At 36.8% G+C, this 16,498-nt stretch overlaps 1 protein-coding gene across 1 annotated transcript in view; it reads left to right on the top strand.

Moving 5' to 3' along the window:
- ADGRB3 (adhesion G protein-coupled receptor B3) overlaps positions 1 to 16,498 on the top strand; it is a 465,679-nt gene that overhangs the window by 226,218 nt on the left and 222,963 nt on the right. Inside the window, exons 10-11 of the mRNA XM_086461495.1 lie at positions 5,968 to 6,036; positions 11,795 to 11,903. Of these exons, the coding sequence (XP_086317621.1) occupies positions 5,968 to 6,036; positions 11,795 to 11,903 (178 nt within the window). The remainder of the gene's footprint in view (positions 1 to 5,967; positions 6,037 to 11,794; positions 11,904 to 16,498) is intronic.

Genomic DNA, 16,498 nt, shown 5'->3' with positions numbered 1-16,498 from the left:
AAATAGATAAAGCTCATTACATTTGATATTAATTTTTTATTTCACATGTTAGATTAACTCTTCGTGTGCAAGAGGCCAATTAAAATACTGTCAGAGATAAAACCACTATAATTATTTCTACATAATGGGCTGCACAATTCATTGTGTGATGTTTGTTAAAATAAATATTTCACAGGACTTCCAGTCAGGATATTGGTTTCATCTATATCTGAGAATTTTAGACACTTTGAAGGTAGTTGTATATATTATTTATGAAAAAAAAAAGTTTCATGATCATTCATAAATGAATAGTAAAGTTACTAATGCAGGTCATATGTATGTATTTGTTTGTGTAAAGGTAAGTATAGATTTTAAATATGCTTTAGAATATATGCATGGAGGTATCTTGGAAAAAACAATTTTTCCAGGATTAAGTTTTCAAGAGCTTGCTATTATATTGTCCGTTTTCTTGTTTTTCTTTGCTGAAGAAAAAATAACTTCCATATAAAACCAATGTTTCTTTGTTAGCCTGTAGCCAGCTGAAAGTAATATTTTTTTGAACAGTGCTTTTCAAAAAGTATTTCGGCTGGACAATCCTTTTTTGTTATTATTAAGTTGTATAACAGTCAACATCTTACTACTTTCAGTAAGTTTTACTATTAAACACGGTGTTATTTACCAATTTTTTTTTGTGCATTCAACAGTCTGACAGCCCAGTGTGACTTCTTCATGGTTCACAGTCACTACAGCCTTAAGAAACTGCTTGGCACGAGTGGTTTTGTTCATGGGCATAGCAGATCAGGTCGTTTGTACTTTACATACCTTAGAAAGAATTTGATTCTTTTCCCACTAATGAAAATGCCAAAAGTTATGTTCCCTTCAGCAATGCAGAGCTGTTTCCAAAATACATAATAGTATTCTGGCTGAACTTGGCAAAATGATTATTACTACTTTAATAATTTTTGATTAACCGTTTTGAAGTGAAGAAATGAGAAAAGGCAAAAATTGGTAAACCAGTTGGTGAAGGAGATAAGGAAGGATTTCTCAAAACAAGGAAATAACTGTATTTCAGGATTTAGATGCCTAAATACCAAGAGCTCTTAAATCCCACTGAAGAAAAGGCATTGAAAAATTAAAAAAAAAAAAAAGTTTTAACAAATTTCAAGCTAAGGTAAAATCCAAAACCAAATATATAGTGTTCAGGAAAGTATGTGAAATCAGAATGAAGCTTAATTTTTGCACAGGGGATATATTAATCAATATTCCTGTTACTGAATTCTGAGGATATAAAATGAAATGCTGGCTCAATAATTTAAGTTTAAATTTTAATGTCAATTTATGAGAAAACGGGATTTTCCCATATGTTAACAAATGTCATATGCTACCATACTCTGGAGGATTGTATTTAATTTTTAGTTTCACTGTCACGTATTTTCATACTTTCTAGTCCATCATCAAAATAAGTGACAAAAAGGTGAAAATTAAATTAATTTGCACAAAAATAACAAGATTCTTCTTTCTGAGGAAGCTCTGTGTGGTGTTCTATTTTCATTCTATTTTTTGCACTAGATGAAGAGTAGAATTTCTTTGGTATTGGGGTTTTATTTCAAAGAAATTCTCAGAGAAGTGTTATTGAGGTTTAAAATCCCTGAAAGTTATAATTTATCATTTCGCATGGTGTCAGAAAAGTAGATTGTGAATTATGGGCAATAGTATTTTTAAAGGTCCATAGAAAAACAACATACCTCCATTAAAACTGAGAAAGGGAAAGTATATTTGTCTAAGTATGTTTATTTCTTATATATTTCATCCATCTGGATAGTCCTCTACTGTCTACAATCTCTGGCTTATATCCAGTATTAATATTCATGACTAGTGCAAAAGATGTGATTCAGACACTCCATAACAAAAAGAATGAACAGAAAATTGAGATCAAATTTGAAAATTTCAGGCTAATTACTCGAAATGAAGATGCCACTACCTGATAAGCTGCATAGTAAATGCCACTTGTTTAGGCAGACAGATATCAAGAGCAAAACAAAGCTTCTAAAGTAGGCATGTCTACTACCAAGTTATTTATTATATGACTGCTTTTCTTTTTGCATATTTTAACCTTTTTTTTTTGCAACAGTATCTGTGTATACATTGCATATACAGTGTTAGGAAGAAAAATAACCATGTATGAGGCAGTTAAACAATATGGAAGATATCCTGCATCAGTGACTGGAAACAGCAGTATAGTAGCAGAAACAGCAGAAGACAAGAGTCATGCAATTGTTTTACAAGCAAGGTCTGTCTCTTAATATGGGAATTACTTTAAAATACAGTGTGTAGGTACACTGAGGCTATGAGATGGCCACTGTGCTGTTACTTGTTTAAGGATGCTACCTGGAAAATAACGAAAATTTTAAATAAGCATAGTATAAGCAACATTTTGGGACACTTTCCAGAACTGGTCTAAGAGTGCTTGAACTATCTTCTAAGGACAGGATGGCAGGAAAGGAACTACCTCTCAGGACAGGATGACAAAGTGAGTTATACAGTCTCCTGATCCTGCAACCAACAGGAAACAAGGTTTCTCCCCAAAGAAGTTAGAGCAGTATAATCCCGTTTATATTAGCCACAGGGAGCACTGCTGTCAGTCAAGGATTAACAGGATTGCCCAATGCTTTTTTCCCCCCACCTTTGCTGAAGTCCAAAAGTGGAGGTGACTTAAGGCCATCCATTAATTTCTCCTAGGGAGGAATTCTTCTCTAGCTGTATGAAAGGATTTATGACAGCTTTATTCCTGAAGAGAGGGTCAAAGAACTTGGACTGGAACAGAGAACTGCAGCCATTGTATTACAGAAGAAAAAGATTGAAAGGAAGGAAATTAAATTAGGGAAACATAATTGTCTATTCCTGACTGTAACTGGCATTATCCTCAGAAAAGCCTGGGCAAACATAAAGGACTTCAAAAATTGTCTCTGGCTGTCACAACATTTTCTATAGTGGCCAGTTCAGTAACACATAAGCCCAGCCATGAAAGGAAGGAGCTTGATTCTACAAGGAGGTCTAGTGTTTACTGCAGTAATACCATGAGATCACATCCATAATGCTTCTAAAATTTAGCCTTCATACCTATCAATCATTTCACTAAAGAGTAGTGCTGTTTCTTGCAGCATTAATGCAATGAACAAGAGAATGGTCAAAGCAGGTGAAAGACTTTTTAACCCCTATTCCCCTGTCACATTTTTGGAGTGCATCTTATATCTGTTCATTACTGAAGCAGCAAAGCTATTTAATCATCTTTCTGTTTAATTCACAAAGTACTGATATTACTGACTGCAAAATCTCCATACATCTCAGCCTCCATTGCTTCCATAAATATGACATCAACCAGAAACAGAAATAGAGAAAAAGAGATCTCAAAAAGCAAGATATTCTTGTCACTAGGTTCATATACATCATTTATGGTTTATTGGCAAGTACAAAGTACATATTAAATCAGTTATTGCTCATCTTTTGTTTGTGCCTGAGTATTATTTTCAAATATATTTCTATTAATTATTGGTCATTTCAATGCTTTCATGTAAGTAAAATAAACATAAGATTTAATGAACACATAACATAATTTGCAAAATCAGGTAATTTATCATCTGCAAGAAACATTTACACCTCCTGAGTGATTTTCAGGCAATCTAGGCTACTATCAGATAGATCTCATTAGACAGACATGTATACTTGTGTAAGTCTTAGACTGTTTCTGCAGAAGAATCAGTGGCTGCAATGTAGTGCAAAACTAGCTTTGAACCAGCTCCTTAGTATGATAAATTATCCCACACTGAGCTCCATGCTGCTGCAGCTAGACTACTGCTGGCACCCTAACAAGTTAAAGTTAGATAAAATTTCTGTCCGCTGCATCTCCACAGTAGCAGCAGAACTATCATGCTTTAAAAAGTGTTTGCCTCAGGCAAAATCCCTCTATGGCTGACTCTACCTAGTAAAACTCTTTGCCAAAATCATAATGTCCTAGAGTAGATGTGGTTATAGTGCCATGAAACTGCTTTGGCCAGTATAGTTTTTTTTTACTTGGGGGACCAATAAAGCTGTACATTTTTCCTCGCTGAAGTTGCATTTACACAATTATGATTCTGCAACCTGGTTAAACTGGCACATCCTTTGTAATGAATACTAAATGAACTCTTTTCATTATATTTTGTTTTTCTACTGAATACCTGAAAGAGATGAAATGTATTCTTAGTATGAAAGCAATATGTAGCTATATTTTCCTCTTCTTGTCTTCATCTTGACTGGAAATTTCCTTCTGTTTCACTGCAAATTGGATGAAACCATGAGAACATTTTTCTTTTATGTCTGTCTTTAATCCCCATCATCCCATCCCAATGTATACTTGTCATTTTCGCAGGAGCATGCTGAGCCGTTTCCTTTCTTTTCACGAAGTTTTCTTGAAGCTTATGGATATTTAGATACTGACTTCAGTGAGAGAAGAATTGTGCCCTCAATAATGTGCAGGATTATTTTGCCTAAGTTTACCAAAGTGTCAGTCACCTCTATATTAAATTTCCCAAGTTAAGGCAATTTTTATCCATGCAAATTTTATGGTGTAAATTTAGTGTAATTAAATTCCTAACAATGAGGGAAAAATGGATCCTCGTGCTTGTGAAGTAGTTAGTGATAGGACTAGAGTAAACTTGTAAAAATGTTTTTATGTAAAAATAGCTTTCATATAAAAAGAGTTTTCACAACTTTTATTCGATTTTGTATACTACAGTGTTTTACTTTTATGTTTGCGAGACCCCTGAAATGCCTGCAATATCTCATATTTTGAAAGTAATGTCTTTTCAAGCACAACTATAGTATCCATAGTGCACTGAGGCTGGAAGTTATTTCTGCTCTCATCTGTGTCACTGTGCAGTCAAATGCTTTGTACTTCCATTAAACACTGAGTTACAGTTGCTTCTTACTTAAACCTTGTTTAAGCCTTATTTATCCCCCCAAAATGCTAAAAAATAAGTGCAGGTGAGGGAATGACCATTAATCTGAATTCTTATAGGGTCCTATGATTAGTATTCCACTTAAAGGTTTTTCAGAGGCTGCAAGGATCTTAATTGTGCTCTTCAGCTAAGGTCAGTGGAAAGAAACTACATGTATCTTTTATGAAGGAACAGATAAGTTGTAATTGACAGGCTGCAGACAAAATTGGCATTCTGCACAAAAAGTGATATGGAGCTGAGAAGAACAGATTCTGCACAAATTCTTAGCTTTCAAAAAAGTTGGAAATACAAATTGGTACAGAGCAGACAAAATTAGAAAGTTCTCCACAAACACTTGGAAGAAAGTGATTTTTAAAATGTGTGGTAAAAACCCTAGATGCTCTGGCTTTTACTTTTTCCCTTATAGTCAAATGAATAGGAGAATCAGATAAAGAAATTAACAGTTTAAGGTCAAAACCCAGAAATTATTCCTTTTCTCTTCATATTACTAAAAGGACAGAGGCAAATGCAAATTTTTAGATAAGATGCACGTGGTTTCACACAGCATTTATCAATTAAATGCCATTGTGTGCCCTATTTATGGTCATTAAGGATGATTTTCATGTTTTGAATAGAAACTAGTGACCCTGGGCCTAGTGTACTTTGTGTATTTGCAGAATATATAATTGTCTAGTTTCTGGAATGAAAGCAGTTTGAAACTAGAACACTGTCACATTTAGAAGTTTAGCAAGTTTAAAACGGTTATACAAAGCAGTACTATGGAACCTAATGGTTCCTTATATGGCCAGAAATGAACAATTAACCATTAAATAGATGTGCCCTTTTATCAATCTAATATATTATTTTGTTTCTCTTCCACTGACAGAAAATAGGCTGCAGAACTGTATCTGTAATACAGGAAGTAAAACTTTCTTAATGACAACTTAAGGGTATGACTGTTTATGTCATTGAAAGTCATTTTATGTTGTTTTTTATTTAATTGATTTTTCAGAATTTCTTTCAAATCATTAGTAACCTCTTAGATGAAGAAAACAAAGAGAAATGGGAAGATGCGCAACAGGTAAGATTTGCATTTTGTAGCTCATTGATTTAAAGAACTGGAAACTATGTGTATTCATTGTATCAGAAGCCACACATTATTTCAGTAAGTTGTGATAAATGTATGGTTTCAAAAACCAGGTTAAACATACACCCTGCTGTAGGTGAAAGGAAATCCTGAGACGATATTTTGGAAATAACTGATCCTTTTCAAAAAGGAGTAATTGCAGGACCCGATGGGTAATTCCTTAGATTAAAATTACATTAAGAGTATAAGACACTTCTCTTGATGAACAGATTTCCATTGCATTCCATAGGATTATTCATTATGTCTTTCTTTTTGATGTTGTAATGAAGTACATACGAAAGCCGAAAAAAGCTACTAAAGGCTAGCTGCAGTAATGCTTTTATTAAACAGAACTCACCTGAAGAACTCATACACCACCAGTTAGATGTTATGATAACACTTTATAAAATAGTAAAGTCTAACAAAGATGATTCATTTATAATGGAAGAGTTTAAAATTAAAATGCAAACAATTTTTTTTTGCTTGGATATGTTTTTCCTGCATGCTTATATCAAGAACATTACAGGACATGATCACAGAACTATCAAATTTATTCAGATAACAAATAACAGCGGCAATGGGCATGAACAAATAATTGTGTACGGTTAAAAAATTATGGAGCTAGTCAAAAGCAGGGAAACATTTCTCTATAAAGAATGATTAAACAAAGCAGATATTTCAGTATGGAAAAGTCAACGGCACTTGTATGCAATAGAAGCTTTTAAAATCAGGAGTGGATTGGAGAATGTGATGCGGGAATGATTAATCTAAACTAAAGGACATCAAATCATGGCAGATTCAGAATGAACACTAGGAGACAGTTTTTCTACAGAATGTCAGGTTGCAGAACTTCTTGCTGCTGAAAGTACACGAATTAAAAAAGTAAATAGATAAATTAACAAAAGAGAATTCAGTACAGGACTGTTCAGGGCAAGATGCTGTTATTGCTTAAGGAAATCCTTCGGCAAAAGTCCTAAAGGCTAGGCAAGTATTCCAAAGAGAGTATCACTATGCCTTTATACTTTTATACTTCTGCCTTCTTATAATTTCCTTAGACATCTGCTATTTGCCACTGTCAAAGGCAAGAACAGCTTACATAGGTCTTCTGTCCACTCTTGTACGGTCATCACCACTGAGTTATTAAAAGTGAACAATTTTCAAGTATCTATATGAGGTCCTCAGTAAATCACTAGGTGTTTGAAGGTCTTTGAAGCTATTTAGCTTCATTGTCATTAGTTTATATGACTAAGAAAGGGAAGATCAGGCCTTTGCAATTCAAACCTTGCAGTAGACATAGAATGCTGCAATTGACCCATTGTAATTTAGCCAGCAACCGTATTTTTTTGTTGTTGTTTTTCCATTCCTCTGTGTAAGATCCAGCTACAAAAATAGACAAAGTATGTCATTTTCTTTAGTGGTGGTGGATGGAAGCAACAAAATCACATGGATGTGGGCAGTTTCCATAAACAGCACCAAGATTAAGGAACCAATATTAAACAACTATTTTAGCCCCACTAATGAACAGACAGGATGCCACTTGTTATGTTACCAGCGTTGTCTTCATCTACATCCACCCTGCCTGCTTGCCCATGCCGTGTCCACTATCTGTCCCATGAAGAGCAGGGCATGACAGTACCTGAGAGAAAATGGTGAGAACGTGGAGGTAAAAGAGGGAACAAGAAATTTTCAGTTCTCTCCCATCATTGCTGCTAGTAAAAGTGGTGTTGAAAAAGGGAGAGGAGACAAATTATTTCTACTTTTCTGTAGCTCCTTCTCTCTGCCTGCTAATTCATTGTCTCATAGACCTGAGTACAGCACCAGTAGGCAGGCAGGAACCCAAGCAATCACGAAGATGAGCTGAACACGGGAGTAGTGGAGCCATAGGTGCTTGGCGACAAAGCTGAGGAATTCACTAAATCTTAGACCTCTGAGCTATAGCACCTCAAGAAACCATACCACTGGTCTTGTTACTGTTCCTGGGCAGTTACACAAGTCATCTCAAAGAAGCCATTGAAGCAAGTAACTCTTCATACTAGGAAGCGTGAGCTGGACTCCTAAGCACTTCTAAGAGTCTTTTCTTCCTTCAGTATAGAAAAAAAAAAGGTTTCCTATTCAAAATATTATTTTCTATCATATTTTGGATAAAACACTGAAACATTATCATTAAATAGAATTGGATTTTAAAACAGAAACAGTATTATTTGAAATCACTACATCCTGTCCTGGTTTGAGCCCACCCAGCCGGCAACAAAGCACCCCGCAGCCGTTCGCTCATCACTACCAAATTCCCTGAGGGATGGGGAGGAGAAAATACAACCAAAAGACAAAGGACAGGGAGGGCTCACTCACCAGTTACAGTCACAGGCAAAAGACAGACTCAACTTGGGGATAACAACACACATTTAATACATAACAACCATCACCATCAAGGATAATGAGAGATACAACCATATCCTAAATACAACACAAACTCCCCTCAGCCACCCCTCCGGTCTTCCCGGGCTCAGCTCTGCTCCCTCTTCCCCCCCAGCAGCGCAGGGGCAGGGAATGGGGGTCACAGTCCGTCCGGCACAAGGTGTCTCCGCTGCTCCTTCCCCCTCAGGGAGAGGGGCCCTCGCAGCCCTCCCCTGCCCCACCGCGGGGTCCCTCTCCCGGCAGACATTCCTCCTCCAACCGCCCCAACGCGAGTCCTTCCCGCGGGGCCGCAGCTCCCCAGAACCCCCCAGCGCGGGTCCCTCCCGGGGCTGCCGCCCTCCCACCCACGGGCGGCTCCAGCGCGGCCGCAGCCGCGCTCTGCTCCGGGCCCGGTCCCTGCTCCTCCGGCCCGGGGCCCTCCGCGGGCTGCAGGGCGACCTCTGGGCCGCCGCTGGGCTCCAGGGGCTGCAGGGGCTCAGCCGCCCCCCCACCGCGGGCCGCAGGGGAACCCCTGCTCCGGCACAGCTCCCCCTCTCCTGCCTCACTGCTCGGGGTGTCCGCAGGGCTGTCTCTCCCCCTTCTCTCTTCCTCTAACAACGAACTCACCCAACAGGTTCTTTCACTCTTAGAGTTATTCACAGAGGTGCCGATTGGTCTGGCCTCGACCAGAGGTGGATCCGAATTGGAGCCGGGGGAGCGTCTAGAATCCACCTCTGTAGCCTCCTCGCTTGCTACCAAAACCCTGCCAGACCCCAAACCGCCGCAGTCCAGTGCAAAGACTTTTTTGGGGTTTGTGTCAAAATCAATGTAACAACTGAACTTCAGAAGAATGTGCGCAAGTCATTATGTGCTATGAATGCAATCTAGTGCACACACTACTGTCTCATTAAAAAAGAGTAAAGGCGATTCTGTTTCCAATCCAACCACTCATCTGACTTTTTTTGGTAATAAAACTTTGCAAAGCCAGGGGCAATGTAACCATTTTTTTTTTTTTTTTTTTTGCCAGCTTGCATGATTTTCTTAACTCCACAGCTACTGTTAGTGTAGATCTCTCAGCCTGTTTTCTGGATTCTTTGCTGGAAAGAATATTTTACTCACTGTCAGCAAATTACTGACTTTCTATCAAGTATACAGCTGCAGTGCCTCAGCACATCCTTTTTTCTAGATTAAATGCCAGCAGTTGATACTGTTAATTACAGGTTATATAGCATTCAGTTAAGCAGCACTCACTTTAATACTTGTCTTTTGTTAAGAGCTGATGTGAAACACTGCACACAGAGAATCACTTCAAATCCACAATGCTTAAATTTACACTGGTGTTGCAAAACAGAGGATATTCTGCATATTCTTCATCACCATCTGCTGGCATCCTATTGATTAACCAGTACTTCAGATATACAAAAATGAAGATTACCTCTACAACACTGACTGTTTAACAGTTTCTGCTGAACTTTTTTTTTTTTTTTTTTTTTTTTACTATAAAATTTTATGTGCAAGAACTAGGGTGTAAAAGTCTTTTCACTGAAATTTATCCTTAGCACATAATCTGTGAGTGTGAGTGCTATGAATGAAATGGATGCAAAAACCACAGTTACTATCTCAGTAACTCATCACTAGGAAAATGGAAGTTAAGCCTCCTACACCTGAAGCAGCATTTGCAACCTGTTAGGATCATAAATGTCACAAGAAATTCTTCATAAAAGCGGTATTGCTGCCCTAACTTTTATAAAAAGATCCATGTAGAAAACAAAGCACATCGTGAAATTCTCTATCCTGAACCAAGAAGCTATGCAACTAGACAGATAAAGCAAGATGAAGACGGAGTGCAGCATGCTGGAATTTATAGTCTCTACAGGCGTTTTTTAGTCTGTAGTCCCGGTAGTGTAAAGAATGGGTTGAATGTTGCTCACAAAGTGAAATTTGGACATCTCACTGATATGAAGAAAAAATCACTGCGGTCATCCATTCTTTTTCTATTGCAAAATACTGTATTGCTGAAAATTACCGTGTTTGTAACAGACCATAACAACCAAAAGTGATTTTTTTATGTATGTGATATGAGGAGAATTTTTAAGCTTGTTAATAACTGATTTGACCTTTAATGCCATTTTGATGATGCATCATTATTGTTGAATATAACAGTTTTTAAAGTGTTTTTGTGATCATACTAGTTTACAGCTTTTCAAATAAATTATATTTATTGGAAATGTGCTAGTTCTTACCATTTTGATAGTAATATTGAGAGACTGCATTAATAATGCAAAGGCTACCGCAATTTATTTTAGTTTACTGTATCCATTTCTGGGGTCCCCAGTACAAGACATGGACATAATGCGATGAGCCCAAAGAAGAGGTGTTTAGGAGACTGGAGCATATGATAGTCAAAGAGAAGCTGAAAGAGCTGACACTATTTTGCTTGGAAAAGAGAAAGCTCAGTGGGTATCTTGTCAATGTTAAAAATTTCTGAGGTGGGTGAGTAAAGAAGACCGAGCCAGACTTTTCTCAGTGGTGTCTGATGTCCAGTGACAGGACAAGAAGCAAGGGGCAAAAATTAAAATACAGCAAATTCCATTTTGATACAGGAAATACCTTTTCACTGTGAGAGTGACTGAATGCTAGAACATGTTGTGCAGACATGCTCTGGGGTCTTCCTCCTGGGAAATGTCCAAAATCCAACTGGGTATGGTCCTGGGCAACCTGCTAGAGTTGACGTTGCTCTGAGCAGGGGTTGAACTAGATGATCTCTAGTGGCCCCTTCCAACTTCAGCTGTTCTATGGCTCTACTACTCCACATCACCAATGAAAATAGTATTACCAGTAACAATTTATATTACTTAAATATTTATTAAAGCAACAAAGGTTTATCACAATGGAGAGGTCATGGTAAGATTTATGTTCTGCTCTTTGTGTCAATAGTTCTGAAGTTATTGAAAATTTCTTCCAGAGGAAGGAAGAATATTTTAATTAGATTATTCTGGAGTATGAAGTGCTTTGATCATTAATGAAAGTAATAGCCAGTAACATTTTTTGATAAGTGCAGTGACTTAGAGCAAACATTCCACAGTTCCAGTGCAAAGCTGATTTCACATAACTTTATGGGAAGTAGAGTCTGTTCACATGAGGATCTAATGACAAAATGGTTGTTTTACAGTGACAGAAAATGTTCGGTATTGAAACATGGGAGGTGCAGTTTCACTGTTAAGTCTCACATTTCATTTGTGACATTTAGATTTTATTTGAATATTCTGCTGTAAAAGTTTTGATATAGCTAACAACATGTCTGACCTTCCTTTGTTAGATCTATCCAGGCTCGGTGGAGTTAATGCAGGTGATTGAAGATTTTATACACATTGTTGGAATGGGAATGATGGACTTTCAGAATTCGTACCTAATGACTGGAAATGTAGGTAAGAAATAGGAATTTCTTCTTTTGAAAGAATTTCTTCTTTTTCTGTTGAAAATCAGAAATTGCAAGTATGTGCTATAGAGTTGCTGCTTCTGTCACAATACAGATTGGGGTGCTCCTCCTCCTCCAGATTATCTCTGTGTCTTGGTTATCTCCTCTTTGGTTTCACACACTTGGTGTGCCTCACACATTGGACTTCTCCATAATCATATCTCAAGATCTAATTGCAAAGTTTCAGATTCTAAATAAAATTTAGAAAATACTCATCAGAATACTATGAGCTGTAGGTACATGGTAGAGCATTTCCAGGACATACAGTGTTTCAAATGGTAATTTAGAAAATCACTCTAATAATAATGGTATACTTAATAGCTTGAAAAATGTTAATTTTATTGACATTATCTCTTTTCATATTCTGTTCTACCAAAGAACAGTCTTTGCACATGTTATGGTGTGATAATAATCAGCATAGACAGATAAGCAATAATGAAAAAAATAAAGTATTAGTTGCCAAAATAATTTAAACCTGTGGTTTCTTACATCAGTTTTCTGTATGTGTGACTGCTTCAAAATTTTATTCAAATTTATTTTTTAAACTTTGTTTTTGGCACTGGATAGTTGACAGGCAATATAACAAAATAATAATAAATATCAAATACGAAGATTTTTAGCAACTGAATTCTGCTTACTAGTAGCCTTAAATGCATCTGCAATATTTCAGCATTTTATTAAAAATTCACCAAAAAAAAAGTTTTAAAAGCTATTTCCTAAGCATTTAATCTTTGTTCAGTATCTTCCTTACACAGTTATCTTTCTATAGCTGCATTTTCATAATGACAGGAAAGTATTAGGTAGTTGTATATACTGAAAAAATTCAAAATATATGTTTGTCTAATAGCAAAAATTCTGATATAAATACATTTTTTCAGATTTTCAGTTAGCATCTTCCTGCATCTGTATGTCAGTCAGTTCTTCAGCAAGTCATTAGAATTAGCTAGAAAATATGGTCATTTAGAAATTAGTTGGCAGAATAAAGCAGGGAAATCATTGGAATGTCCCTATTGAAAATCTAACTTCCTGTGCAATAATAAATATTTATTATTGTTGTCCAATTCATATGTAGATTGACAGAACTGTAAACAATAGTCCCTGTAAGGCACAGCGTTGTATTGGAGCCATGTCAAAGAACTCACCAAAAAAACCTCTGACAGCCTTGAAATGCGTAAAACATTTCGGTAGGCAGTATGGTGAACTTTAGCTTTTAACCAGTGATTTATTATTTCTGTTGTTTACTGATTGTGCTGTAGTACCATTTAAAGTTTCTTCCAGTTGTCAGTCCTTCATTATGCTAGACCCTGCACAAATTTGTAAAGACAAGACAGTATCTTTCTTGAAATGCTAGTTCCATAGCATGACAAAATAAAAAGATGAACTTATTTAAAGAGCACAGACTGTGCTGCTTGGCATGTTGTACTGCATTCTGATCTGTTTGTCCTCTGAAAAATGTGAAAAAAACACTGCAAAATGTTTTAAGAAGATGCATTCAAATGATCTGTGTGTCTACATATTCATGGCTTCAAATGGGAAATAGCAACAACTTTCCAATTGAATCAGAAACCGTGCTGTGCACGGGCTAGTCTAGATAACTGCATAATCTTAGCAGTCTTTCTTTTGATTATCTTTCTCTTCCCACATATAAAATATTTTTAGGCACACAGGAGTAGGTCTGTTCTTAACTATATAACCATCAAAGGAATAGAAAGAAACTGAGAAAAGTAAAATCAATTTATAGGTTTGTTCTGACTACTTAGCTGTATGCCCTGACATATTGGCGTGAGTTTATCCTCTATTTGCTCGGTCAGCCATCAAAAAAGACAGGGTCACTGCTGTGCAAGTCATTGACCAAAATACTTGAGCTCAGGTGACATGGTGAATGGGGTCTGAAGGTTGTTAGCAGCAAGGAGTAATTCCCTATTTTCACAAACAAGGAAGGAATGTATCTGGAATAATTCAGTTTTAGTGTAGTTACCCTCAGGGAGTTGGCATAACTGTGTCTGACTGAATATGCACTGGGAACTTAGGGAACGTTTATGTTGATCTCAACTGAGGAATGAACTATGCAGTTGTTGTCACGTCTTACCATTAATTCTGCTGTACCAACAAGAGTTTAAAAATGTGCGAGGTCTTGTTTATCATTTGTAATAACATTCTTGTCATTTAAGTCGGCAAACACTTCCAATGCAGGGAGCAGATATGTGCGGAAAGGAGGCCCAACATCTTTAAATGAGACTATCCAATAGTTATTCCATAGTTATTTACCATAAAATATTCCCTCATCATCTTCAGATATTTTAAATGCCTTTTGCTGTCTTTCCATTTTAGAATCACTGTACAGTTCAGATATATGAAAAAAGGATTCAATACTAAAGATGAGCTGCTGCTATTTGTTAGGAAAAAAAAAATGGTTCTGTAGCAAATTCCACATTATTGCACTGAGTTCTTGATTTCCTTCTAGTAATTTCAGTTTACAAGTTTGTTTCTGATTTAATGGCACTATAGTGGTCCTTATACAATTGAATTTGTATTTGAGAGATATGCTAATCTCCTGAGATCCTCTGCAGATGGAATTTTATTTTCTCTTTCTTTCAAGACACAGAAGCAAGTAACTGTGGCTTAAGAAGTTACTACACAACAGCCACACTGCAATGCCTGTCCACTGCACATTCTCAGCTCATGGCACATGGGAAATGACGAAATATACCTTAACTGTATGGTAGGCTATACCAAGCCTCATTATTACACATTTGGAAGTAGCTAAGGAGGTCCATAAGGATAGTTGCCATGCCACTGTTAATCGATGTGGTGGCTTTTAACTTCAATTCTTCATTGCTTCTGAAAAAAACATCAGAGCCTGGTTCCAAATCCAGATGCTCCAGTATCTGTGGTTTGGGCTTTATTTAGGCAACTCAGTCAAATTGAATGCATTTCCATTAAAGCAAGGCCCATCTCCTCTTAGCTCTTCTCTCAAGGACAGAGAATATGCTATGAAAATCTTAACAAATGTAAAATCAATTTGCTTTGATCATGCATGGCTGGGACAGATGGTATTTGTTTTATTTGTGTGCTTTCAGTTCTATATTATATTCCTTTAAGAAATGATTAGGTGAAATAAAAGCCTCTGGTAGGAGGTGGAAGCCTCCTTCCTCATCCTTCTCCTTATTCTTCTTCCTCCTCCACCACCTCCTCCTCAGGACCAGCTGAGCAGGCACACGAAAAAGATAGTGTGAAAAGAAAAAAGAGGTTTTGCTACCTCTCAGAGTCCCTGAATTAGCTGAAAGCACAAACCCACCTGCAAGGGTACAACGTGCAGTGGGAGAAAAGAAAAAGCAATTTAAACCATATTACCATTCTGTGTTAACTACTTGTTTTCAATTTTCTGTGTTTTAAAAGATGAGTTCCTTGGTTTAGGTCAAAGACTTAATCTTGGCTTTTAACAGCCTTTTGACCTTTTTTTGAGAGCTAAAGGCCTAAGCAGATCCACCTCAGGGCTTTGACTGATTTGGGGTCCCATTGCAGGAAACTGTTAAGAGTTCTGAAGAAATCTATTAAAAGGTCGCTGAACAGTATTAGGAGATACATATTTCCATAGCAGATTATGATTCTTTTGTAAAAGAGAATTTTCCCTCTGTTGTCAAATAGATTTATTTAAAAGCAGCAGCTAAAAAATGGTTAAAGGAAACTCTCTTGTCAAAAATCAAGCTTACAGCTCTCAGAAGATATTGAGAACACCAAATAATCTTGAAGTGCAGTGTGTTGTTATGGGTGTTATTTGGAACTGACAGAAAATAAACAGAATTTTCAGCATGAGAAAAGCCAATTTTTGTTTTTGTTAATTTTATGAATACTGATGTTTGAGTGGGTTTGTTTGAGTGAGTTTGTTTCAGTAATGTCCTAAAATATGCAGATATCACAAAGTTATTTAAACTAGTCAAAGACAGGAAAAACTGAAGATCTCCAGGGGGTATAGCAAAATGAAAAGGGGATACCCACTGGCAGATTAAATTCAGTGTTGACAAAGCATGTAAGAGGGAGTAGTTCAAACCATACATAATGTAGGAATATAAAAGAATTCAGTAAAATCCCATGGTCACTTTTCAGCAGAGCTCAGAGAAAAAAACAGCATTAGTGTGCAAAAAGAGCAGTCTAAAGAAAATACAGATTTTTTATTTTTCCTTTTCAGTAGCCATCACTTGCAATGCTCTTTTCAATTGAGATTATGTGGTTGGGATTCATTTTACTTACTTTAAGCGTTACAAACTTTGCCAGAATCACCCTAGGCTTCCTTCATAGACAAGGGAAACTAGTGCTTAGGACAGCAATTCATACAATCTCAGACATCTAAAGTAAGGGCATGGGTTGGCTTCTAGAATTTCTTCCACTGACTATAAAAACAGCCTAGTGACTAGCTTAGGCTTGAATGATTCATGTCATCTAAAGGAAAAAGAAGTGCTATTTTGTGAGTAAATAAGACCTGTGAACACAGAGAGGTTCAGAGGTTCATGATAAAAAAAAAAAAAGCTTGAAAATTGGAATGAT

This window comes from Leptosomus discolor, chromosome 2 (assembly GCF_034619465.1).
Source record: "Leptosomus discolor isolate bLepDis1 chromosome 2, bLepDis1.hap2, whole genome shotgun sequence".
In the NCBI taxonomy this organism is placed as follows: Eukaryota; Metazoa; Chordata; class Aves; order Leptosomiformes; family Leptosomidae; genus Leptosomus; species Leptosomus discolor.
The sequence above is the reverse complement of the archived record's forward strand: the minus strand, read 5'-3'. Positions and strand labels throughout refer to the sequence as shown.